The sequence below is a fragment of the Genypterus blacodes genome, unplaced genomic scaffold (assembly GCF_046128005.1).
Source record: "Genypterus blacodes isolate CSIRO-AG114 ecotype Tasmania unplaced genomic scaffold, CSIRO-AGI_Gbla_v1 ptg000133l_1, whole genome shotgun sequence".
Taxonomy (NCBI): domain Eukaryota; kingdom Metazoa; phylum Chordata; class Actinopteri; order Ophidiiformes; family Ophidiidae; genus Genypterus; species Genypterus blacodes.
The window spans coordinates 495,092-521,121 of record NW_027466935.1 but is presented as its reverse complement, the minus strand read 5'-3'; the positions used below and the strand labels follow the sequence as shown (position 1 = coordinate 521,121).

Sequence of the window (26,030 nt, the reverse complement as noted above, 5' to 3'; positions counted from 1 at the left end):
CCCCCACATAATGACATCATGAATGATGTCACGGTTGACGCACGCAGAGATGCGAATAGATTCAGCAATCGTACAAGTGTGACATCACGGTTGTAGCTCTGTTCTATTCATCAACATCACTGTTGTAAATTAGTTTCAGATGAAAGAAGTTTGATGATGTCACAATTGTTGCAGAGTCTGACACAGTTGTAAGCAACATTGGATGCAACACTTTGTAATTTTGTGTTTCCTTATTCTAATTAAACACAATTTAAAGAGAGGTTACATGGTGACAAATGCAGTTTGACTTTTACTCCAAGGAGTGACACATCTATTTATTAACTTATTTATTATCATTATATTATCTGCCACGGGCCCCGAATCTTCGACGACGCCCCTGGGCTCTACCATCTGTTGCTCTGTGATCTATTTATCAACCTGCGTAGCTGTGACGTTGGCGGCGCTGCAGACTTGCGCGGTTCTGCTTCATGTTTTCAGTTTCCCTGCTCTCAGTCAGCAGGGCACGCAGTAACTTTCTCTGGAAGCTACAGAAAAGATACAACTATATAAAAGAAGTTAAAGAACACACCGTCATTCACAATGAGTGACGACCCAGACTCTCCTCCCGAGAGGGAAATGAAGGTAGGGTGTTCATTTCAAGTTGAGATGTTAGCATGTGGTAGCTAACGTTGCGCTAGTTAGTAAGCACTATTTCCATTCGACCTCATTGGTTCTTGCTAGCTTAGCGGGCTAAATCAGCTAGCTGTTTTGGTTTTTATCTCTCTTAACTGTATCAATACCCTAACGAGCCAAAACAATAACATTGATATAACCACGAAACTTCAATTACAGGAGACTTTAACAGCCTCACAGGAGTAGTTGGCTAATCTAGGCTAACACGGTATAAAGCCAACAACGTATTTACTACAAAACAGCATGATAGCTGATTTCATACCATAACAGCGAAAATCCAGTATAGAAGACGTTACCATCGTCGTCTGTGCCTGATATAGCACCGCTCGAAACCTAAGCCTGCGTTTTTACTTTGTCAAACTGAAAGTAATGTTTAATGATCTCAGTATCTTTCCAGTTTGCTTCTGTAGTCACTGAGCTGGAGCCACATGTTGTTTACCGTCTGTCTGTCTGTCTGTGCTCACTCTGTCTTTGTTTCTCCAGGATTTTCATTTTCGTCAGATGAAGAAAACCAGAGTATTTGAGCCCCCTGATGTTTTGCCTAAAGATAGATCCAGCCTGCTTGCCCTCTCCAATAAATTTGGACTGATCTTCGTCGGGCTTGACAGAACTTTGAAAGTTTACCAAACACAACACATCCTCACAGCTGACAACTTGGAAGGCAACTCCAATGAAATAGGTATCGTAACATATCCATCTAAGATCATTATATCTTACTGCAATGCTATTCACCGTTTATCTCACAACCTGCTTTATTCTCCTCTTTAATGTAGTTGAGGGGACTTCAGCGTTGGCAGAGGTGTCTGTGGATCGACCCGTGCATCACGTGGCTCTCAGTTGCGATGAACTTACTTTGTCAGTGTGCTCCATGTCTGAGGAGTGTGGATTGTTGATGGCGTTCTATGACGTCCGCACGCTCGTGAACAAGGTAAATGACTTAATCGGCTTCTTTCATAAGGTGGTAGCCAAACACAATGCTGTAGAAATGTCAGTCTGTTGGTCAAATCCACTGCAGATTGGAGAGCTATGTACCGATTATGTAGATGTGGGCACTATTTTTGCATTTTATTTTACATCCCAGGCGGGCCAGGGCAGGGTTGTATGGATGTTGGGTTGGGTCTCTGGGTTGGGTGTCCTCTCTTTGTTTTTTTTTGTTTCTCTCTTCTATCCTTCTCTTTACCACAGCCTATGATAAGATTTGTAGCAGCCTACATTGCTGTTTGACATCGTCCTGTAAAAACTGTATTTACCCTATGACATCATCGAATCAACATCACTGATGCCATCCTGGACTCTGCACCCACACCACCCCCCCCCCCCTCTCTCTCTCTCTCTCTCTCTCTCTCTCTCTCTCTCTCTCTCTCTCTCTCTCTCTCTCTCTCTCTCTCTCTCTCTCTCTTGTTCTCTCCTTTTCCCCCTCTTTCTGTATAAAAATGATCTCCAAAATCCTATAATCGTATGTGCAGTGTCATGTAAAATGTTTACTTCAGTAAAAACAAATAGCAAACAAAAGAAGATGTGGTCACTAAGTAATCCCTTAAATCATTTTGATCCAATATAGTGCCGTCTGTAATGGTGGTATTTACATTCTCATAAAGTCAAAGTTGTCATTACATTGGGTGTTTATAATCTCACAGCTACACTGACTGGAACTATTTTGTTTAAATGTTCAGTCAACACTTTCATGATCCTGCTTTGATATTGACATGTTGCTTGTTTTCCCCTTTCCAGGCAAGACCAGAGAAGTTACCTTTTGCATCCCTCCATCCAGCTGTAGAAACAGGCACCTTTGTGGAGGACCTGAAGTGGAACCCCCTCCAGCCAGTCTTGCTGGCTGCGTGTCTCTCTGTCGGCAGCATGATGATTCTGGAGATCACCGACAACGTCAGACTCCAGGCTGAGCTCCCTCCCGCCAATGGCATCACGTGCGGTGAGTGTAACAAAACTGTAAACGGTACACTCCCAGGAAAACTGTCTCCCAAGATAGTGAAAGAAAACGAGCGCTCGGTTAATTTTTATCTGTACTGTAGGTATCAATTTTGCCACCTAACGCAGATTTATGAATGTAATTTGCTTCGCGCAGTTTGCTGGAGTCCCAAAGGAAAACTAGTCTCTGCTGGAAAAATGAACGCCACCGTCTGCCAGTACACCCAAGTAAGTGCTATTTCAATTGTAATTTATTGTTCTGTGTTATAATAACACAGTGATCACTGACTGATGGTTGCTCTTCTCTCTTATTAGCTTCTTCAGGAAAGGAGAGTGATCTCTTGTCCAAACTTCTACACCTCTGATAACCCTGTCAAAGGTAAGATTACCACTATATTGTTATTAAAAATCCATATCTATTATCTGTGTATGTATACTGAGCTCTTCATCATTTTACTGGTTAATTAACCAGCATCTACTTTATTCTGTCTGTGGCTAATGCATCGCTTCCCTTTGTTCCCTGACAGTCCTGGATGTGCTCTGGCTGAGACCCTTTGTGTTTGCCATCGTGTACGCGGCCGCAGATGGATCCCCTGAGACCCCCCCTGATCTAGTGGTGATCTCTCTGCCTGTGAGTACATCCTGCAACCCACGGTCTGAGTTATTTGGTCGACACCTATAAAGTTTCAGGAGGACAGCTTGGTGTAAATACAATTTCTCAAGTTCGGTGCATTTTGAAAACTATTTTGCCATTTGCCATTTTGTGACAGAAAAAGGATGAAAAGCCGGAAGCCTACTTGAACTTTAATGACCCGGTGTACGGCACCTGCACCGACAGGCAGCACCACTACTTTCTGAGCCAAATAGAGGACTGGTAAGACCGATCGCAACCCGCAGGCCTGAACACATTTCACACACATTCCTCTAACTATAAACATATGATAGATATTTCCTAATACTCTTTACACTTTGTTTTATATTTATATTGTGTTTAACTGGGTATTAACGTCTGTTGTGCACCATCTTCGTTTAGGGAAGTTGCTTTTGCGGCATCAGCAGCCTCCATTGAAGTCAGCGTCATCGCCAGACAAGAGGACAAGGTACACAATCAAGTGAAGAATTGTTTAATTGGGTTTAGAGTGCAAACTGGCTCCTCTGCTTGGAATGGACTTGAAAACACTGCAAATGTCTATTGATGGTGACTGTAATTGACTGCTCTTTTCTGTTTAGAATAACTGGGAGCTGTGGGTCCTGGAGGATGCCAGCCGGGCCGAGCTTCCTGTGTCCAACACAAGTGACGACACCTTGCCTCTTGGCTTTGCCATAGACTACACCAGCCAGCACGCCATCCCCATCTGTATGTATACTTTGTACCCTCTGTATTTTCTCGCTTCACTAGTCAGGACGAAATTAGACAATTAACAAAGCCAGAAGTATTGTTGATGGAAGCAGCATTAAATTTGATTTCCCTACAAGCAAATGCAGCTTCGTTTCCCCGCTGTCCATCTGCCAAATTCCCACCTACTTATATTAGGGCTGAGTGGAGTGTTTTGTTGTTTTCCAAACTTGAATTAGCTTACACTTTCTTGTGAAGGGTCTTTAGAGATTCTTTTATTTTAGCATTATAAAATCAAATGCCCACAGTCCTTTTTTGTTTTAGTTTTTTTCTATGTCGCAATCGCAGCAGTAGAAGCAGATAAAACAAAATCTGTGAAGCAGAAAAACAGTTTCATGATGAAATTGTAATATATTGCAGAGAGACAATCGTTACACATCAAACCAAAACTGGAAACGATTTCAGAAGCAAAGCTACTTTTAATATCTTAAATATATATACATAATAATAATGCTCCCATGTGTAATAATGTAGTTCATCTTCAAGCTTCTAGCCCATAAATCAAAACAATGAGATACAAGCTTGACAAAAATGTATTGCACCCAAACACAAACACACGTCTGAACCCAAAGTACAGCCGCACCATTCTCATTTGGCAACCAAGTTCTCTCTGTAATCTGAAATCACAATATCTCTCTTTCATGAGTCAGGAGATGCTAAGTTTGATTCCTCCCACTTGCAGCTGTTATTTATCATTTTGGGTGTCAGTTTTATTTTCTCACTGTGTCTTAATTCAGAAACAGGAGCATGATGCATGTGTGCACTGAGGGTTTTCTGAATAATTATAATAACAAAAAAGACAGTTTGGAGAAAACTTTTGTGTTAAATGCCATCAGTGATACGGATCTGTTGGACTTAACCTGCATGCTTTAAGAGGATTTACAATACCGCAATATTAACTGGCCGAGCTTCATGTTGTACTCTCCCTAAATATAAAACCTCAGACCACTGCAACTTCTATATCTGTCTTATGTCCCTGCAAACTGATGACATCATTTCAACTGTAGGAGAGAGAAAGTTGTTTTTAAGAAGAATTGCAATATCTGGTTTTCTGACAGAAATACAAGACACAATACAATACAATTTTCATAATGGAGCTTGAATTGTCTCATGAGCACTGCAGGTTGTTTTCGTTCTTCGAGCTTCAATGTGTTTTAGTTTCAACATGCCCCTAAAGATCAGATGAAGCTGAAATCCATCAGTGCACACAGCATCCACTGCAGTACTGTGTTGCAGTGTGTGTAAAGAATAGTGATAAGCTACCTTCTCAGTACGCTGTTTCATCTTAACTGGCCCAGTCTGCCAGACATTCACATAGAGCTGCGGCTGCTGCTGTCTAGTCACATCTCTCCCTCCCTCTCTCTCTCCCTCTCTCTCCATGAACTCTAAGAACTCCTCGGCAAGCAAAACCTGCAATTTGAGCATCATTTAGTTATGATTGGCGCCGCTGCAAAATCTCTTTCTCAAGCAAAATATCAGATAAGGAAAGAAAGGGAGTGTAATAACAGTTAAGCCTATTTGTGATAAAGATGCACTCATTAAAATGGCTCAGACGAGCGAGAGCACCACAACAAGCGGCAAAGCCCAGACAATCATGTTGCAGAATGCTGATGAGATTCACTGCGTGTCTTTTCTGCTCTCTCTCTATTTCACCCCCCTTTGTTCAAACTTGAGTTCTTCTTGCCTTTTTGTTCTTCATTAAAGTGAGATAATTTAGTAAGGAACATTTTAGCCCCGATGCTTTTGAAACAAAGTACTTGCCATTATGTTTAATCAGTGCAATTAACAGAATGCAAAGTAACAGTGAGAGCAGGGGATTTTTGGTGTCATGACTTGATGAAAGTTATATTTAGGGAATAGTGAACAGACATGCATACTGCAGGTATGAAGGAAACAGGAGATGAACAGAGAGAGGATTTGTTAGGTTGAAATTTAATTTCTGAAATTAATAACATTTCTGGCTGATACATGTTTAACTTTGGATATGAATAGTCAGTGTCATCCTTTCCTTCAAAAAGTCTTAGAAACTGAACACTGGCTGCATATTTTAGGTACTTGAGGGCAAAATGAGGCAGATTTAATGAGATAAGTGCTGCACTAACATATTTGTGCAGAAATGCTGACAGGTACCACTTTTCTTGATTAAAGTGACAAACGGCAATGAGTCGCCATGGACAAAGCAACGGAAGCGTGCAGACAACACTTGCTTTAATTGTCTCCCTTGTGCAGCGGTGTGAGTTGGCAGCACAGAGCTGTGCACGCCGCCAAGCGTTTCCCACTGAGGTCTGTCACTGCCCCATCAGGATTACACATGTGTGCAGATGTGAAATAATGACTGCCCTGCTAATTGTCTTAGAGTTATGGAGTATTTAAAGAAAACTTCAGAATATTATTGAACATCTCTTTGAGCATTAGAGTTTCAGCAGTGAGGGGCGGAGATTTGAGAGTTGGGAATGAAAAGAGGCCATAGAGCAAAACATCATTTGGACAACCATACAACACAGTGGTTGACAATATACCAGCATCCAAAACATGGTCAGATATAAGGGAAATGAATGTAAATATATAACAAGTATGTGTTACATATATGTAAGTACAGATCTTTTTTGATGTACATGATTGAGTTCATATATTTGTGTCTGTGTCTCCACTTCCTCAAAGCTGATGACAAGACCTTACCTCCAGCCCCCACAATGCTGGTGCTGTCTACAGAGGGACTCCTCTGCCCTTTTGCCATCCTTAACCTCAATCCTGGGGCCAAACAACTGGTTTCAGCCCCCACCGCGCTGCCATTAGATGGAGAGAGACTGCCAAATGCAGGTTTGAAACCCAATAGCAATAGGCAAAGCATACATAAACAGTACGTCTAAGTGTGTGGTCGGAAGACACCTGGTTTAAATGCTAGTACGGTATATGTATAAATATATATGTACAGCTTTGGAAATGAAATGGAAACCCTGCTGACAAGATTGCTCCAGAAAGGGTTAATCTTTGCTGAACATTAGAATATTCATTCTGCTGCATCCTTGGGGAAGAGGTGGATTAGTTCCCCTCTCTATTTACAGTCCAGTTGGCTACGGAGTCAACAGTTCGTGCATGTAGACAGTACTTGCAAATTAAAGCAAATCCCTGTTCTGTTCACAGGTTCTGTGACGATCCAACCCCCCAAAGCTGCTGCCCCCATCACATCTGTCCCAGTAGCATTTCCATCCTTTTGTCCTCCTCCAGCAGCCACTTCCGCTCCCCTACTGCCTGCTGCCTCTTCTGCTGCCCCTTTCTCCCTCGGCCCCGCAGCACCCGTGTCATCATCCGGCTTCTCCTTCGCTTTCCTCTCCAACTCTTCCACTGCTGCTGCTGCAGCCCCTCCGGCGTTCTCCCTGGGGGGACCCACAGCTTTTGGTTCAGGCTCCTCCTCGGGCTTCTCCTTCGGCTCCAAGCCTCCCTCTGACACCCCTTCAGCTCCTTCAGCATTTTCTTTCAGTACTCCTTCCTTCAAACCCTCAGCAGTGGCAGCCCCAGCACTAACCCCAGCCCCAGCCCCAGCCCCAGCCCCAGCCCTTGCCCCTGGCCCTACCCCAGCCCCTGCTCCAGCTCTAGCTCTAGCTCCAACACCAACACCTCAGAGCTTTGCCACAGTCCCTCCACCTACTGTGAAGCTGAATCTAAATGAAAGGTGAGTCATTGTTTCGTATACTTGTACACAGCACTTTCCAGATTCATTGCCTTTCAGAGCGGAGGCGCTCAGGCAAACTATTGGCCAGATGTTGGGGCTACAAACAACTGAACAAAATATGACCAGACCAAAAACATTTTTTTGAATTCTGTCTGCTATTTCTCAAGGTTTTCAGCAGTGGAGACCCCAGCACCAGCAGCACAGTCTTTTTCCTTCAATTCCTCTGCAGCCAAAACGGCTGCCTCCGATTCCAGCAGTGTGGCTGCTCCTCCTCTCTCAACCACCAAGCAACCGACCATGTTAGGTAACAAAGCGGCACCCTCGTTACATTGCAGTATTTAGTTGTTTTAATTGTTTTGTAGCTTTATGGGTCGTGATTTTCTCGTGGTTGGTTTTTGTCTCAACTCCAGTGCGTCCAGTGCAAACCCACTCACCGGCCACAGTGGTGCAGAAGCCCACTCCTGCTGTCCCCGCCCCACAGGTTGTGTTCTGTTCATTTTGAAAATGGTGTTCTGTACATATATCAATCAGTTAAGAATGTTAGGTTGAATGTGTCTGTCACTCCCCTGTGCAGGCATCCGTTAGCGTCAGGGCCCTGGAGAAGCAGCTGCAGCATAAGAAAGACACCGACCCCATCATGGTGGGGATTTTGGAAGAGGTGAGACTTTATATCCTGTCTTTGTTCATCTAACTTAGTATTGCCAACTATGAGAAGATATTTATTGGTTTTAACTAATGCCAGTACATGTCTTGTTGCATTATATTCAATTGGTCGAGATTCTTCCCATTTCATTACATACATATGATACTACTATTCATAACATTATGCTTCCTCAGTCACTCAAATTGTAACTGTGTCTTTCTTGCTTTTAGCTGTTGTGTGGTATTTACAGTGTCAGATGCAAGGATGAGGATGTGAGGACAGGATAATATGTGACATCGGTTTACATTTGATGTGTGGCACAGTGCCATCACCTGGGCATATGAAATTGTTACCTTGGAGCTTGGTCTTGCGCACATAAAGTGATGAATTGTTTTATCAGGTGCTGCGTTTTATTTGAAGATGTCACTTTATTTTTTATGATTCACGTATTCTCCAGAGCACAACACCATCCGCAATAAAGAAGAGAGACAAGGAGGCTTAAATAAGAAATTGGCAAGCACCCAGACACACGTTATTAAAACTCTAACCGTGCCATCATGTTTTTACTCACTTAATCGCAGATTCTTACAACATGCAAGTTCTATCCTGCTTATAGTGTAATGTGTCACAAATTATGGTCACTGAAATTTGGTTGTGAGTTGAAAATGTCACCCGCACCCACAGGTGAAAAGATTCGCGACAGGATTTCACAACAGATTCAGAGCCAAATTCAAGTTACTGCTTGATTTGTTGTCAGATTGCACATTTCCAAAAGGAGCTAGATGACCTCAAGGCACGAAGCGTGAAGGCTGACTTCAGGGTTGGCACCAATGAGGAGATGAAGGATCTGAGGAAGGAGTCAGACGACCTCCATATGTTCACCCTGGAGATCAAGGAAACCACAGAGGTAATACAGTGGGAACTCCTGATCAAAGCTTTTAAAATTGATCCAGAGATCGGTAAATGTGTTTTTGTTTTGTTTTGGTCTGATAAAAGCAAAGCCATGTGGTGTTCTCCCTTTTAAAGATTTGAACACCAAAGATGATGTCCTTGGCAGCCTGAGATATTGGCATTTTGCTAAAAAAAAAAAAAGTTATGGCAGTATGCTGTTATATAGATTTTGCACTCGTCCTTGCACTTGTTTCTTATTTACTGTCCACCTCTTCATCCGTTTCTCAGTCACTCCATGGGGACATTGGCACACTGAAGACAACCTTACTGGAGGGTTTTGCTGGGACAGAGGAAGGCAAGGCCCAAAATGAGCTCAGCAAAGACAAAGGTTACAGGCAGCTGCTGTGCAAGAAGCCTCTGGACCCTCGCAGTGAAGAACAGCTTAAGGTTAAGACAAGAACTTGTGTTTGCGTGACAAGCTACATTTAGTTTTGAAATGAAGTTTGTGACATTCGAAGGTCAGCCAGTATTGAGTTAACAATCGACTTTTTGACTCAACTTTTGGTTATGTTCTCTCTACAGGAGATTCGCAGACTCTACCAGTATGTTAGGATTGCTGTAGAGGATGTCAATGGTGTCTTGGATGTGGAGTGGGAGAAACATCTGGAGAAGAGGAAAAGGCAGAAGTAAGGGCAAAGTTTGACAGTTTAGTTAGATGGGAATAAAGAAGTTGCCAAAAGCTTGCATTACAAACATTCCCCCAACAATATGGTATTAATAATTCCTTCCTTCACAGACACATGGTCGTTCCGGGGCGCGAGGGTCTGTTTACCACACTATCCAATAATCTGTACATCATCAACCAGCAGAAGAGCAGACTGGACCAGTTGGTTAAAGAACTCACCTCTCTGCACCTCTACAACAAAACCTCCGCTTGGACAACGACTCCATCAGCTACAAACGGCAATACTGCAGCAGCAACACCCGCTGGGTAGGGAACAGAGTGTCTGTGTGTGTGCGCGCGTGAGTGCGTGTGAATTGGCAGTGCATGCATTTAATTCAGTATAGCAAGCTTTACAGGGCATAAGTGCCTCCATTTGCTTATCAAATGGAATTTTTAATGTGATGTGCAACAATAGAAAATTGCAAATGTCAGACTTAAACTCTTGGATATAGTTTGACTCTTCCATTTATGCATTTGTGTAACAAAACTTGCACGGCTCATCATAGTGCAGCCATGATGAACAAGGTTGTTGTTGAGGTCTGCAATTTTATTTGGTTTTTCTTTTTTATGTCAGTTTGGACAGCGAGCTGGAGAGTTTAAGAGAAGCACTCCTGAAAGCCAAGCTGGAGGTCACCTCCCCTAAGATCAATTCCAAATCTCCCGGTATTCATCTTTCTTTTTTTTCTTTTATTTTTAAATCAATCATACATCATCATTATTCTTTTTGCAAACATTAACTATATTTCTTTCTACTGCAGCCAAAATATCACCAGTTAAACAAGCCCAGCTGCGTAACTTCCTCTCCAAAGGGCAGATGCCCCCTGTCCGCTCAACTGCACCAGGTAGACATTTCTGTTCAAGCTGATGTGGTAAAGGTTGTAATAACACTTTTCTGAGAGATGTAAGGTAATTGTGCTTCTTGTGCATCTCTTTTCTTCCAGCCAACCTGTCTCGTTCAGCTTTCCTTTCACCTAAATACTTTGAGGACTTGGATGATGTGAGCTCCACCTCCTCCCTTTCTCAGTGCATGGAGCCTCATCCAGCTCATTTGGAGATGGAGGATGAGGATCTCCCGCCAGAACCACTGCCCATGACCATCTTGCCCTCGGCATTGTCCACTCCTCGCCACCCCACTGTGGTGAGGACTCCCTCCATCCAGCCAGGCTTTGGGACCATCCAGTCCACTCCCTTAACCAAAGTTCACTCAGCACAGGGATTGGGCTTTGGACTTAGCCCTATTCCCAGTCCTGGTAAGTTACTCATACAAATTAAGACACAAGTACATGGAAGAATGAAATGGCTACTTTTCTGATTTTTATTATCCATGCCACATGTGACACAAAGGTTGAAACAGGCTTTCTATCCATTTTTGATCTCTTAAATGTTGCTGCCTACTGTTTATTACAGTTCCATCCAATAAGATCAACCTTGGTGGGGCAGACAGCACTGCTCTTGCCACAAAGACAGTGAAACATGGAGCTCCACCAACTGAAAGGGACATACCTGTTTCCATTCCTGCCCAGCAGGCTGCAGCCAGCGCTGCTATCCGTAGGCAGATGGCAAATCAGAAGCCAGGTAGGACAACATGTATTAGTCTCTAGGTATTGATAACAAAATGGAAGCAGTTATCTGTTTTCCAATAACAGTGATGAAGAATCCCTCTGTTGTCTTAGGCCACACAGTGTACAGTCTAAAATCTTTGTCAAATGTTGTCATGCCCAGTGTAATTCACAAGGGGGAGACAGAGACTGCCAAACCACCGCTAATGGGAAGCAGTAGCTTTACACTATTTCATTAGTACCCCTGGTTTCTGTTATGTTTCCTCTTAGAATGATACTTATACTACATATATGTCTGTGTTTCAGTTGGAGTCTGTCCTTCCTTGACAGAGTCCACTCTGAAGACTGTTCCTCAGGTGGTCAGTGTTCAGGAGCTCAAGAACAAAGGGCCTCCTGTGCCTGTTCCCATTGGCATTGGGTAAAGATCAATCATCATCTTTGGATTGTTGTATGGAATGCCTTATTCAGGAATGCTTGAATAAGTCATATCTTTTATTCTTCAGGTTTTGTGAGCAAAGAAATGTTCTAGGCCAAATCTAAAGATGGCCTCAAACATTGCTGGGCATGCATCGCACTCTTTGCCTAACTCTTAACGCACAGTTACAGATATCTTGTGTACTGTTTTGTCTTACAGTATGATTTATGCCCCACAAGATCTGTATAATTTGTCCTAATTCAGTTATATTTTGGAGATTATAAATCATACTGTTGTGTTGTTCTCCAGCCTTGCTCAGAGGCAGAATTTGGCCGACCAGGCTTGTTTGTCATATGTACTGTATATGAAATGCACCTACTACCCCCACAAAGCTTTTAATGTTCAGTGTTCTACACTGTCACTTGTTTTCTCTCCAGCTCATCAGTACCAGATCCAGCAGCTCAGGCGATCCAGCAGGTCTTGGCATCAGTAGCTTCAAGCCAAGCCAAACGTGTGAGTGTTATCAGTCTATCCACTCATAAAGAGCTGTCAGACATCACTCTTTTCATTCTTTTCACAGACCTCATTTCATAATGTTTAAGACCATTCAGCTTGCAAAAATTTCCGGATTGGATCCCTTTTTTGTATGAAAATGAACCATTAGTTGCATGGGTGAGAAATGTCCTCGCTGTCTTTCAAATTTGGGAGTTTGGTGACAGGACCTCACCTCCTCACACCAATTTATCACTGCTCAGGCCCAAGTTCAAGTTAACAAAGGTGACCCAGTTGCACCTCTGTTCTGGTTGTGAACAAAACCCTTCCATGTGATACCGTTTCTCTATTTCCAAAATTACAGCTTAGTGCGTCCATTCTGAAATCTTTATCTTAAAAGTAACTTTACCATGTATCAAGTTTAACTCCAGCATGTTATTTTGCACTTTTCTGTGGATATGTATTATTACGTAATGCCCAGAGACAATTTCTGAACTGTTTCTGCAGAATCCAACGCCAGTTATCCCAAAGGTATCCTCGGAAGGTGGAACTGCTTCACAGATGGGCTTTGTTTTTGGTAAGTGTGATGCACATGCCACATGTAAAGTCTGTCGAGTCACATACAAATAAACAGGATGCCCCCCATGACACAAAATGGTGACATTTGATTTTATATGTCTTCTTAATCTTATCTAATCTTAATTTAAATCTTAGTGATAGATGTTTTTTTATGGATTAATTCATTACCTCTTTTGTTTTGTATCATTTTGTCCTCAGAAAGTGGAAGTGTTCCACAGACGGGCTTTGTTTTTGGTAAGTCTGATGCACATCCCTCCAAATCTGCTGAGTCACATACACATAAGCAGGAGGTCCCCCCATGACTATTTCTGAGATTTGCATTGGATTTCACAGCACAATATCGTGCCATTTGATTTAGCATACCCTTCATGTTAAATTGTGGTGAATGTGTTAGGGCAGTGATAGATGTTTTATGGACTCATTCATTTCCTCCCTCCTTCTGTATCTTTCAGGTACACCATCCAAAACAGAAGCCCCTGTGGTTCCTGCCAGTTCATCAGAGCAAAGCAAAGGCTTCTCTTTCACTACAGCGTGAGTCACCTCATGAAAATGAATGATGAGAATGAACATGCTTTCTGAAATCCAAAGAGTGCTTAACATTCATCGTTTTGATTTCCGCAAATGGTTTCATCTGCAGATCCACAAACTTCAGTTTTACGCCAGCTACACAGGCACCTGGAATGTCACAAGGTGAAATAACACAACAGCGTATTAATGCGTGATTGTTCTAAAATGTCTGAATGTCTACTAATGTGCCCTAATCATTTTCTTTATTTTCTTTTTGTTTCCTCAATAAATCATAATTTTCTAGTGAAAGATGTACCAAAGGGAAGTTCATTCACAAGTGGCAAGATTGGGTTGGGCCAGACGGGAGAGGAGCCTTTCTCCCTCACCCCAAAGTCTGCCTCCCCTGCCCTAGGCACTGGGTCCCCCACCCCACCACTGATTATGTCCGGAGAACCGGTAAAACCCTCTTCCACCTCAGCTCCCCTTAAGATAGAGCCACAACCTGCTAAGGCGATTGGAGGAGAGACGCTGGGAAGTTTCTCTGGACTGCGTGTGGGCCAGGGCGAAGAAGCCAAAGAACCCTCTACCAAAGCTACTCCTGGCTCGTTCAGCTTCGGAGACAATGGACTTGGTCATGGCAAGGGAGCAGCACAGTTTAGCTTTGGTGGAGCTCCCCAGAAGCCTGGTGGAGATATTGCTGCAGCAGACTTGTCTAAGGGGGCGGTGTCAGTAAGTTCCGGATGTTTGTTCAAGCCACCAGAATCGAAGCCGGCCTTTTCCGCTCCCCAGTCCAGCTCGGCTGCTTCAGCTTCACCTGCATCTTTCAGTAGTCTCCTTGCAACCCCTGTGGATTCCCCAGAGGAACCAAAAGCTCCGACACCCCTTTTAGATCCTACACCGCCCCCTGAGCCAGAACCTCCTATCGCTGAACCAACTGTCGAGAGCAGCAGCCCTTCTGTTGTAACCGGGCCTGCAACAGACACAACCACAACAGAACCCACAGGAACCACAGCTGCAGCCCCAACACCTCCTCCACCTCCTTCATTCTCCCCTGCCCCGTCAGGACCTCCGTCATCCACCACCCCACCACTTGAAGCAGCCCCTCCGACTCAGACCCCCGCTGCAGCCACAACAGAGACCACTGCAGACGCAACCCCTGCTCATGCACCAACCTCAGCTCCTGCCACCCTTCCCCAGGAAGCCCTGTCCCAGGCTCCCCCACCCCCATACCAAGCGCCCAGTTCTGGTTCCATTTTTACTCAGCCAGTTGCTGTACCAACATCCAGCGGTTCCATTGTGGTCACGCCAGTTATCAACACAGTTGCCCTTGCAGCCACTACTCCTACCCCAACCGTTGTTACCGCTTCATCAACTACTGCAAGCACTGTGTTTGGCCAACCTCCTGCAGTCCCAACCATCGCAGCCCCAGCTGCCACAGGATTTGGCTCAACTGCGTTTGGGTCATCCACCGCTCCTGGTTTTGGTAAGACCATATTTGGCCAGCCCAGTGGCTTTGGCCAACCTAGCGGCAACGCTGGGGCCAGTGGGTTTACTTTTGCCCAGACAGCGTTTGGAGCCACCCCGAGCACTACAACTACAGGAGGCGGCAATCTCTTTGGATCTTCCACTGCGAGCAATTCCAGTTCTTTCTCCTTTGGCACCGGCAGTGCCAACACAGCCAGCAGCACAGGCACTGGACTGTTTGGACAGAGTACCACCCCAGCATTTGGACAACAGAGCTCTGGATTTGGCCAAGCGTCTGTGTTTGGGAGTAATACCACAACATCCTCATCGTCAGGATTCAGCTTTGGGCAGCCCTCAGGTGAGCTCACTGGTAAAGTAGTTTGTGCCTGGTGATTATTTTTGAACTGTTAAATATACTGTAGTCTACGTATTGCCATATATCTTGCCCATGGCCACTTCAGATGCATTGTTGTTAAATGCAGACACTGTGCATTGCATATTGGTGATTCAGATTTATGATCATTTTTGACACCATGGTTTGTGACTTCAGGACTTACAAATGCACAGACTGACTTAAGTACACTGATGGTTTATTTTGTATTGTTTTTTTTCACAGTTGACAAATAATTTCCTAAAATCTTCCCTGTATTGGTCTTTCCCTTCCTGTTATAGCTTTTGGCTCCTCCTCTAACACCTCTGTATTTGGCCAACAACCAGGTAGCGGCAGCGTGTTTGGACAGGTATGACCCAGTGATTGTTGAGCTCAGTTGTTCCACTCTCCTCGACAACGTGTGCAATCAGAATTTCTCTCCCAGCAACAGACATCATCTGGTGGGGGTCTGTTCGGCTCGACTGCAGCCAACACAGCAGGCGCTTCTGCTAGTGCAGCATTCTTCAGTGGCCTGGGAGGAAAACCCAGCGAAGACGCCGCCAACAAGAACCCGTTCGGTGCCACTGCCGCCACCGCAGGTTTTGGGCAACCTGCCCAAACAGGTGGGCTACAAGTTCCAAAAATTGCAGTGCCTATAGCAACATTGAACTGTATGAGAAGGTTCATTGTGTGCCTATTTCTCCTGTAGGTGGCAACACCCTGTTTGGGAGCCCCGGTGCTAAGACATTAGTCTTTGGACAGGCGTCTTTCGGGGAGCAGAAAGCAAGCGGGACTTTCAGCACCGGAGCAGGAAGTGTGGCATCCCAGGGCTTTGGTTCTTTCTCTAGTCCAGCAAAACAAAGTACGTCTCTCCTCAAAGTCACTGTTTTTCAACATTATTGAACTATTCCACAACTATTAAATACAAATTCATTGATTGACATTTATTACACCATTAAACAAACAATGAAGAAAGAATTCAAAGCAGTCTGACCTGCCTACAAGCATGATCTGAGAGCAAAGAAGCCAAGTGTAGAACACATTTAAGAGCACGTAATTGACAGAATCCCTCTGCCCAACATACTACTTGTTTTTCAAGGTGAAGTTTGAGTTTCTTTCTATTTTCTGCCGTTTTCGTAATAGCGGCAGCAGAAGTCATCAAGTCCTTTAGCTCCACTGGGATGCTGGTACCACTGAACACACTAATGCCCTATCACTATCCTGCCCTGCACCCAGGGAACATTATCTTGTTACATTAGAGCAATCAATTATTTACTAGGGCATGCTGGTAGCCAGGCTTTAATTTCTGTACTGTCCATTTCCCCCTTTTTCCTCCACACGCATTTCATGTTTTGTGTGCTTATTTTCAACCACAGGATTAAATTAGATCTGAAATCCCGTCAAAATAAAGAGGATTCGCTCATTAGTTGCTCTTCTGCACATTAAAACTGACCAAACCGTCATCTGAAGTGCATTCATATTCTCCTCTGCAGGTGGTTTTGGCAGTGCACCGGTCTTCGGCAGCCCCCCTTCTTTTGGTGGTTCCCCAGCATTTGGGACCGCGGCATCGTTTGGTTCTAATCCTTCCTTCAACAATGCCATGGTACCGCCGGCCAACAAGGTGTTTGGAGAGGGCACAGCAGCTTCCAACATGGGAGGATTTGGGTAAGAAAACCATTTTAAGAACTCTGGAATAGAAGACTATTACATGCTGAAAGTTGAAGATTCTCAATGAAACATATCCAGTTTCGTTTACATATGAACATTTCACATTGAACTTACACTTTATACAAACAAAACCCTTTTTTAATCGCTCTTTGTTTCCAGTATTTCAGCTCATGTCGTACTCTGTGTGTCTCTCCACTTGCAGCTTCTCCTCACCTCCCGCTGCCCCTTCATTCGGCTCTATAGCCACTCAGAACCCTCCTCCCAGCTTTGGGGGCCTGGCACAGCAGGGCACAGGGTTTGGGACTCAGCAGCAGCAGCAGCAGCAGCAGCAACAGCAGCAGCAGCAGCAGCAGCAGCAGCAGCAGCAGCAGCAGCAGCAGCAGCTTCAGCCCAGCAGCTTCTCAGGATTTGGACAGCAGCCTCAAGGTGGAGGTGAGGACGCACTACTACTGTTTCATATCTTTTTAGTTCATCACGTTCAAATGGCCTCCTTCCGTGTCCCTACTCACATTTGTTGGAAACCTCTATAGTCACTGCACTATACACACACACACACACACACACACACACACACAGAAACAGATTGTGTGATTACAGTTTACTGCTTCTTAATTAATTAATTATTGACTTTCTTTCTGTTTTGCAGCGTTCTCTGGAAGCAATTTTGGGTCCACAAACCAGTAAGAAAACACAGTATAGTACCAGCATGGTTGTTGTAGAATAGACAGACAGACAGAAAGTAAGAGCAGCCAGAGTACAACATTCAGTTATGTCTCACCCTCTGTTTTGTCCACCGTGTTTTCTTCCAGATCAGCCGCTCAAACATTTGATTCCTGGAGGAGCTAGTTAGTTTCATTAAACCTCTATGAACCAGATGATGATGATGCCTGTGTTACTTTCTTCAATCAAGGTTCATGTACAGCTCTGACAGGCGAAAGGGGAAGGAGGAGAGTTCTCAAGAAAATGTTTTCAAGCATTTTTTCAAAGTGCAGCTCATTCCTTCTCTTTGCATTTTATTGCACGCTACATCCGATGACCATTCTATGTGCGTGTGACAAGGAAGTTTTTAATATCTGTAGAAACTTATGACATCATTAGATTTGTATTAAACCCTGCTTCATTGGCTCCATGTTCTGTCTTCCTTGGCTAAAGCAGTACAGTTTGAATTCCCACATCTATATTTTCCTGCGCAAATTGTTATTTCAGCCTTGATTGCTTGCATAGAAAGGAATTTCCTTAAAATAAGACCCAAACTATAAAATAGTGCATAAACTCCTAAAACAGAACCACAGCATATATTCCAGATTGTGTGCAATGATATCTGTGTACGTGGTTGCATGTTATTTCCCTTCACAGGAGCAGTTTTCCGACATTTTAGCAACTTAAGTAGCTTTATTAATGGTCTGGGTGTAAGCGGATTTTCACAGCATGGCTCTGTAAATGAAATCTTACTTTATTACATTTGTTGCAGATATGGGACAAAAAGTGTAACATTTCAAAAAATGTCACCTTTTTTTGGAGAAGTTTTTGCATCTAAACCCATTCTGATTTATATTTATACATAGAAATAAATGTGAAATTTCTCAAACTCAAAAGTTGTTTTTATTCTTAACATGTGTAATTTATCACGGTCAAACATTGGTTCAAACATGTAATCTGTCCTAAGAGTGATGTGGTTGTTCAGCAGCCTTTAAACCTTTTGTTGTCGATCCAAAACCACCCGTCGTGTTGACGACGCCATTCCCACCGGACGAGGAACCATGATGTCATCGCGTTTAAACGACAATAATTTCTGCTAATAATGTAAAACACAGTCTAAGCATCATCATCATCTTCATCATCAGTGGGGTCGGTGGGTGTTTCCGGGCTTCCAACATCACACACCTTCATCCAGGTGACCCAGTCCGGCTCGATCAGAGCCCCCAGCTTGCGTCCCAGGTCGCCCTTGCACGCGAGCCACACAGCTGTTCAGTCCCACTCCCTTGAGTTCCCTTCGCATTGTGCATGTGGAAATGCCCTTACTTTCACCATTAAACATAGCCCTGAGTTCTACTGTTGTTTTTCTGCGATTTGATTTCACCAAACGTTTAAGTGATCGCCTATCACGATCAGTTAGGATTTTTTTCGACCACATTTCTTCCTCGAAGATGATGCTTCCCCACTATCTTTCCAGTTTTTAATAATGCGTTGGACAGTTCTTAACCCAATTTTAGTCATTTCTGCAATCTCCTTAGATGTTGTCTCTGCTTGATGCATGCCAATGATTTGACCCTTCTCAAAGAGACTAACATCTTTTCCACGACCACGGGATGTGTCTTTCGACATGGTTGTCTAAGAAATGAGAAGCTACTCATTGCATCAGTTGGGGTTAAATAACTTGTTGCCAGCTGAAAGATAATTGCCCGTGCAGTAATTGTCCAATAGGAGGCTCTTACCTTTTTGCTTAGTTAAATCCAGTTGGCTACCTTTTTTTTTGGCCAGGCAGTGTATGACAATGACGTCATTCCAATCAGCTGGACCCGTGATGTCACGCTAACATGTCATGGTTTTCAGATTTAAACAACACTACCCGCGGCGTAAAATGTGTTTTCATAGAGACAAGGAAGGAAAGTAATCAAGACGAGGGAAATGAGTCAGCGACAGATTAATGACGGTGAGACTCACTCACACTTCCTGGGTGACATGTTTTTATATTTTTATCTGTAATATATAAATGATATTCGGCTCACTGCTGTCATGTCTGTTCGCTGCAGTTTTCCAGGAGTATATGAAAGCAAGAAGGCATTTCGTGCAGAGCGTTTCTGACTTCGCATCCAGACGAGAGAACATAGATCTCCTTCAAGGCGCCGGTAATTAACTTAACTATCGCCTGGGTTACATTTCGCTGCGCCTGGCAAACTTTAAACAGCTATTGTCATTTAATTTCTCATTGATCTCATTTTCTATCGTTCCCATTTCCGTCTATCTTCCTTGCCTCCTTTCCTCTCCTGTCTTCCAGGTGTCCTGCCCTTGCTGCGTCCCATGCTGTTGGACTGTGTCCCCTCCATCCAGCAGACAGCAGCTATGGCTCTGGGTCGACTGGCAGATAACAGTTACGAGATGGCTGAGGCTGTGATGAAGGGAGACGTCCTGCCCCTTGTGGTCCTCTCCCTATCCGCACAGAATGTATATATCTCCCCCTACAGGCAGATGAAGCGCGTTTCAATTACAACAATATGACTCTGATGTGTCTCTGTGTTTGTTTGAGCAGAGGTTCCATAAGAAAGCGTCTGCGTTTGTGCTGCGAGCGGTGGCCAAACACTCCCCAGAGCTGTCCCAGGCTGTGGTGGACAGCGGGGGAGTGGAAGCTCTGGTGCTCTGCCTGGAGGAGTTTGACCCGGTGGTGAGGGAAGCCGGTGCCTGGGCTCTGGGCCACATCGCACGGCACAACGCACGTAAGGACACAATGACACGCTCCATCTCTCTCTTCAAAACAGCAACAATGACTCTATTCTCACATCCCACCTCTCTGTGTTACTGCAGAGTTGTGTCAGTCGGTGGTGGATGCCGGCTCTGTTCCCCTGCTGCTCATGTGTCTCCAGGAGCCTCAGTTGGCCCTGAAACGCGTTGCGGCCTCGACCCTCAGCGACATCTCTAGACACACGCCGGAGATTGCTCAGGTCGTGGTGGACGCCGGCGCCATCGCCCACCTGGCGCAGATGATCCTCAACCGGGATGCCAAACTTAAAGTAAGACCATGGACCATCGTAAGCCAGCACAGTGGAGTTTTAGAATAAATGCTGATGTTAGGGATGAACAATTAGATATGAAGCAGGTCACAAGCTAATTTCCCCCCCCCCCCCCCCTCCGTACAGAGACAGGTCTACTCGGCCCTCAGTCAGATCAGTAAGCACTCGGTCAACCTGGCAGAGATGGTCGTAGAGGCCGAGATCTTCCCTCCGGCCATGGCCTGCCTCAAAGACCCCGACGAAGTTGTCAGGAAGAACGTCGCAACCCTGATGAGAGAGGTTGTCACACACTCACCAGAGGTACTACACACACACACACACACACACACAGACACACACACTTACAGGCAGATAAGCTTATGTCTAGACACACAGAGAACTTCACCTGAGCTTGTCTGTGGTTCCAGCTGGCCCAGTTGATTGTGAACACTGGTGGAGTCGCAGCAATCGTCGACTATCTGGGTGATTGCAGAGGAGATGTGAGGTTGCCGGGCATCATGATGCTGGGATACGTGGGCGCTCACACTGAATACCTCGCCATGGCTGTCATTCTCTCTAAGGTATGTGTGTGTTTCTTCATCTTCTGTCATCCTTCACTGGACTGACCACATGAGCCCAAAGGAACCAGTAACAATCCTGGAGATCCTGTATGTAAGTCATAAAGTCTCAACCTGTCCTCCTGTCTCCAAGGGCGTGTACCAGCTGGCAATGTGTCTCACAGAGGAGCGAGAAGCTCACATTAAGGCAGCCACGGTTTGGTCCATCGGCCATATTGGGCGTCACACATCTGATCACGCCAAGGCTATAGCCACGGCCAACCTGCTGCCAAAGATCCTTCAACTCTACGTGGATCCCAACAGTACAGATGACCTGCAGGCCAAAGTAAGAAAGACAAGGACGCTCACTGTAGCTGTGTCTTCCCAGATGATTCCAAGATAAATGTTCTCAAGTTGCTTCATGTTCCTCAAAATGGTTCAATATGGAAACCTCACAAAGCTACATGTAGCATATAGAATAGTAATAGTAATAATATGGTATATGATGTATTTTGATCCTTTTGTTCTTTTCAGAGTAGGAAGGCTCTGAAAAGCATCTTGCAGAAGTGTACACACATGCCAACCCTGGGGTCTCTCCTCTACAGCGCTCCCAGCAACATCCTCAAACACGTCGTCTGCCAGTTCAGCAAAGTACACCTGAAGATTTCAGCTCAAAACTGCTATCTGCTATTTGTAATTCAAATATATGTGACATTGCTTTCGCTTTTTATTTTGTCCTCTGTCCTTTCCCAGGTGCTGCCTCACGACAACAAGGAACGGCATCATTTTGTTACCAGCGGCGCTCTGAAGAAGTTGCAGGAGATTGTCGCCGAGCCTGGATCCCCCCTGCACGAGTACATCCACACCATCAACAGCTGCTTCCCGGAGGAGATAGTCAGGTTGGCGCACACACACACACACACACACACACACACACACACACACACACACACACACACACACACACACACACAGAATACTTTGCAGCATCTAAGTGCTACTATATGTGTTTTAAGGTTATTCATTCTGTGTGTGTGTGTGTGTTTTTGTGTGTTTGTGTGTTGGCACTACAGGTACTACACCCCTGGATACTCTGAGTCCTTGTTGGAGCGGTTAGATAACTACAAACCAGCGTCAGAAGATGGAGCCCCACACAGTCGAGCTTCAGATGATCCAACCACAGATGACCTCGTGTTCGACGATCCACCCTCAGACAAAACCTCTTGATATAATTTACTTTTAAAATGTAAATGTCTTCACAGGTAAATGAAACAAAATTAATGGATCAATTCATATTTTCTTATTATATTTGATTTTTTTGCACATTTAGATGTATATTTTTGGATAACAAAGTGAATGGATTGTGTGATCTTTTGTGAGGTCAAAGGTCAGATTCAGGCCAAATTTGAGTTCAGGATGAAAATGAGAGAATATATTGTCTGGGCTACCAATCAACCTGATCTAATTGGTTTAACTTTAAGGCTTTATCAGCTGTTGAGATGTTTTAATTTTCTGATTAATTAAAAAACAACAACATTATGCTGTGATTGAATCTTATTTCATAACAAAGGCTCAACGTTTTACTGCCTTATAATGTAATGTAAGTGTTTTATAATGGGAAGAGATATCTGTCCTCTAAAGGATTACAATAAGAATGAAATGTAGTAATGGATGAAGCTCTCGTGAGAAAAAGGCTTCATAGCAAAGACTTACAGAAATCTCATAATATTTGACAAATGTTTTCAAACCAAAAAAAGGAGAGAATTTTGTTAGTGAAAGGATTTAATATTTATTTTAAAGTGTGCCGGCTCTCCTGGGAACAATACCAGAAGTAGTTGAGGGAAGAGCCAAAGTTTATTTACTACAAACCTTGTTAGTGGCAGCGAAGCCACTTCTTTCTCCGTCTTCTTTACTAAGATCACTGCACTGCTATCTCCACGGAAACACAACCCTTAATGAATAGTTCCCTTAGGAAGTTTTTGTTCCCTGCCAAAACTTGATTGCAACATAAGAACAACCTGCTTTATTGAGGGGTCTTCAGCGTTGGCAGAGGCGTCTGTGGATCGACCTGTGCACCACTTGGCTCTCAGTTGCGATGAACTTACTTTGTCAGTCTGTGCCATGTTATCTATGATGTCTGCACGCTTATGAACAAGGTAATTGATTCTTGAAGGTGGCAGCCAAACACAGTGCTGTAGAAATGCCAGTATAGTCTCACAGCAGGTTGAAGTCTGTTAGTCAAATCCACAACAGATTGGACAGCTTGATCAAGGGCAATGTGACACCAAACAAGCTGTTTCTTACATCTGTCTGTAATATACTGCTGACTTTAATCCTTGTTTTTAATGACAGTCACATAATGTTAAGGTTTTCATTACACAGAAGGCTGAGACAACGATCTCACTCCTCCCACACACAGTAAACTACCGACTGGAACTATTTGCTGACTCAACTGCAGTAGAAAGAAAGTTGTTTGTAAGAAAAATTGCATATCTGGTGTTCTGACAAACAAACAAGAGCTGTTAGATTGATTTTCATAATGGAGCTTGAATTGTCTCATGAGCACTGCAGGTTGTTTTTGTTCGAAATTCAATGTGTTTTAGTTTCAACATGCCCCTAAAGATCACATGTAGCTGAAATCCATCAGTGCACACAGCATCCACTGCAGTACTGTGTTGCAGTGTGTGTAAAGAATAGTGATAAGCTACCTTCTCAGTACGCTGTTTCATCTTAACTGGCCCAGTCTGCCAGACATTCACATAGAGCTGCGGCTGCGGCTGTCTAGTCACATCTCTCCCACCCTCTCTCTCTCTCCCTCTCTCTCCATGAACTCTAAGAACTCTCTTCACAAGCAAAACCTGCAATTTGAGCATTACCGTTGCCTCTGTAGTAAAATATCAGATAAGTAAAGAAAGGGAGTGCAATAACAGTTAAGCCTATTTGTGATAAAGATGCACTCATTAAAATGGCTCAGACGAGGGAGAGCACCACAACAAGCGGCAAAGCCCAGACAATCATGTTGCAGAATGCTGATGAGATTCACTGCGTGCCTCTTCTGCTCTCTCTCTATTTCACCCCCCTTGCGCAAACTTGAGTTCTCCTTGCTTTTTTTGTTCTTGATTAAAGTGAGATAGTCAAATACAATTTTGGGTCTGTATTGAATATAGGCTTTATTTTATGTAATGCCAACAACAGAATGTGAAATAGTTACTGCTGTATTTTCAGAAGCATGCATGCAGCACATAGTCAGTGCAATGAATGGAATAGAGAGCAGACATGCATGCTGCAGGTGTGAAGAAAACAGGAGAATGGGTTCAATTGAAATTTCTGAAAAGAGTTACAATTCTGACTGACAAATGTAAAACGCAGAAAGTCTTCGAAACTGAACACTGACTGCATATTTTAAGTACTTGAGAGCAAAATGAGATTTAATGAGATGAAGTGCAGCACCAACATATTTGTGCAAAAATGCTGACAGGTAACATTTTTCTCTCTTAAAGTGACAAACGGCAATGAGTCGCCATGGACAAAGCAACGGAAGCATGCAGACAACACTTGCTTTAATTGTCTCCCTTGTGCAGCGGTGTGAGTTGGCAGCACAGAGCTGTGCACGCCGCCAAGCGTTTCCCACTGAGTTCTGTCACTGCGCCATCAGTGTAAGCGTCTACCAGGGAGACTCAGAGGTCATTCAGCTGCTCCTGTAATCAAAGTCATCCCTCTCTTCTAGTAGCCTACGTCTCATTCATTCATTCATTACTTTCTCCAATCAGGTCACTGCCCGCCGGTTATCTAGCTTAGCCACGTCACCATCCACTCAGCGGTCTGTCCAATCACCTGCATGCTCACCTTTTTGTCTCTGCTGCTTTTTCAACTGATGCATTGTCATCCTTCCCCTCCTCCTCCCCTCCACCTCCTGTTTGGTTCCTATCCTGCTGACTGGGCATAGGCTCCTCACCCCCGCCGTCAACACCAGCAGGACTGTGGAGGCGTTAAGGATTCGCCATCGCTGTTCCACAGCATGGAGCAGACACCTAAGAGACTCGTTCTGTTCTTTCACATATGTTAAAGTGCAAGTGTCCTGTTCCACTATTTCCCTGGGGGGGGGGTCTCCTTCAGCATTTGGTAGTGGCAGCCCCAGCACCAGCTCAAGCTCAAGCTCCAGAAAGAGTCCAGGTCCAGGGTTCAGGTCTGGGTCCAGGTCCAACACCCCAGATCTTTGCTTACAGCCCCTCCCCCCACTGTTAAGCTGAATCTAAATGAGAGTTGAGTCATTATTTCGTACACTTGTATTCAGCACTTTCCAGATTCATTGCCTTTCAAAACAGAGCTGCCCAGACTAACTGCACATATTAGCCAAATGGAAGGGCTCTAAAACAACTGCACAAACAATTACTACCTCGATTGGCAGGGCATGCATTTCATTCATTATAGCAAGTTTCACATGACATAAGTGCTTCAATTTTGCTTGTCAGATTGAATTTTTAATGTGATATGCATCAATAGAAAATTGCAAATGTCAGACTTAAAATCTTGCATATAGTCTGACCCCAGACCGACCTGACCTCCTCTTCCATTTATGCATTTGTGTATCATTTAATTGCGCGACTCATCATAGTGCAGCCATGATGAACAAGGTTGTTTTTGAGGTCTGCAATTTAATTATGATTCGGTAGGCAGACGGCAAATCAGAAGACAGGTAGGGCAACATGTATGATCTGTTGTTCTCGTGTAGCAGCTGTCAAATACTGTCATGCCCACATTAGTCCACAAGAGGGAGACAGAGACTG

General features: G+C 44.2%; 2 protein-coding genes across 2 annotated transcripts; both read left to right on the top strand.

The window, feature by feature from the left end:
• Positions 1-448: 448 nt before the first annotated feature.
• On the top strand, positions 449-18,104 carry nup214 (nucleoporin 214). Its single transcript, XM_076163782.1, has 37 exons — positions 449-621; positions 1,156-1,351; positions 1,446-1,600; positions 2,404-2,602; positions 2,756-2,826; positions 2,914-2,977; positions 3,126-3,229; positions 3,369-3,472; positions 3,632-3,698; positions 3,829-3,955; positions 6,656-6,814; positions 7,139-7,667; positions 7,835-7,971; positions 8,078-8,148; positions 8,242-8,325; positions 9,068-9,217; positions 9,490-9,648; positions 9,784-9,887; positions 9,998-10,192; positions 10,500-10,588; positions 10,684-10,767; positions 10,867-11,175; positions 11,333-11,500; positions 11,791-11,902; positions 12,337-12,412; positions 12,899-12,968; positions 13,169-13,204; positions 13,423-13,501; positions 13,608-13,660; positions 13,782-15,299; positions 15,614-15,681; positions 15,757-15,934; positions 16,021-16,173; positions 16,805-16,976; positions 17,182-17,411; positions 17,626-17,659; positions 17,789-18,104. The coding sequence occupies exons 1-37, from the start codon at positions 580-582 to the stop codon at positions 17,823-17,825; spliced, it is 6,183 nt and encodes a 2,060-aa protein (XP_076019897.1). The 5' UTR covers positions 449-579; the 3' UTR covers positions 17,826-18,104.
• A 944-nt stretch (positions 18,105-19,048) lies between these two features.
• On the top strand, positions 19,049-22,735 carry LOC143011092 (sperm-associated antigen 6-like). Its single transcript, XM_076163783.1, has 11 exons — positions 19,049-19,632; positions 19,733-19,828; positions 19,978-20,144; positions 20,230-20,413; positions 20,502-20,707; positions 20,834-21,007; positions 21,115-21,267; positions 21,398-21,589; positions 21,778-21,894; positions 21,997-22,142; positions 22,317-22,735. The coding sequence occupies exons 1-11, from the start codon at positions 19,608-19,610 to the stop codon at positions 22,468-22,470; spliced, it is 1,614 nt and encodes a 537-aa protein (XP_076019898.1). The 5' UTR covers positions 19,049-19,607; the 3' UTR covers positions 22,471-22,735.
• Positions 22,736-26,030: the final 3,295 nt, after the last annotated feature.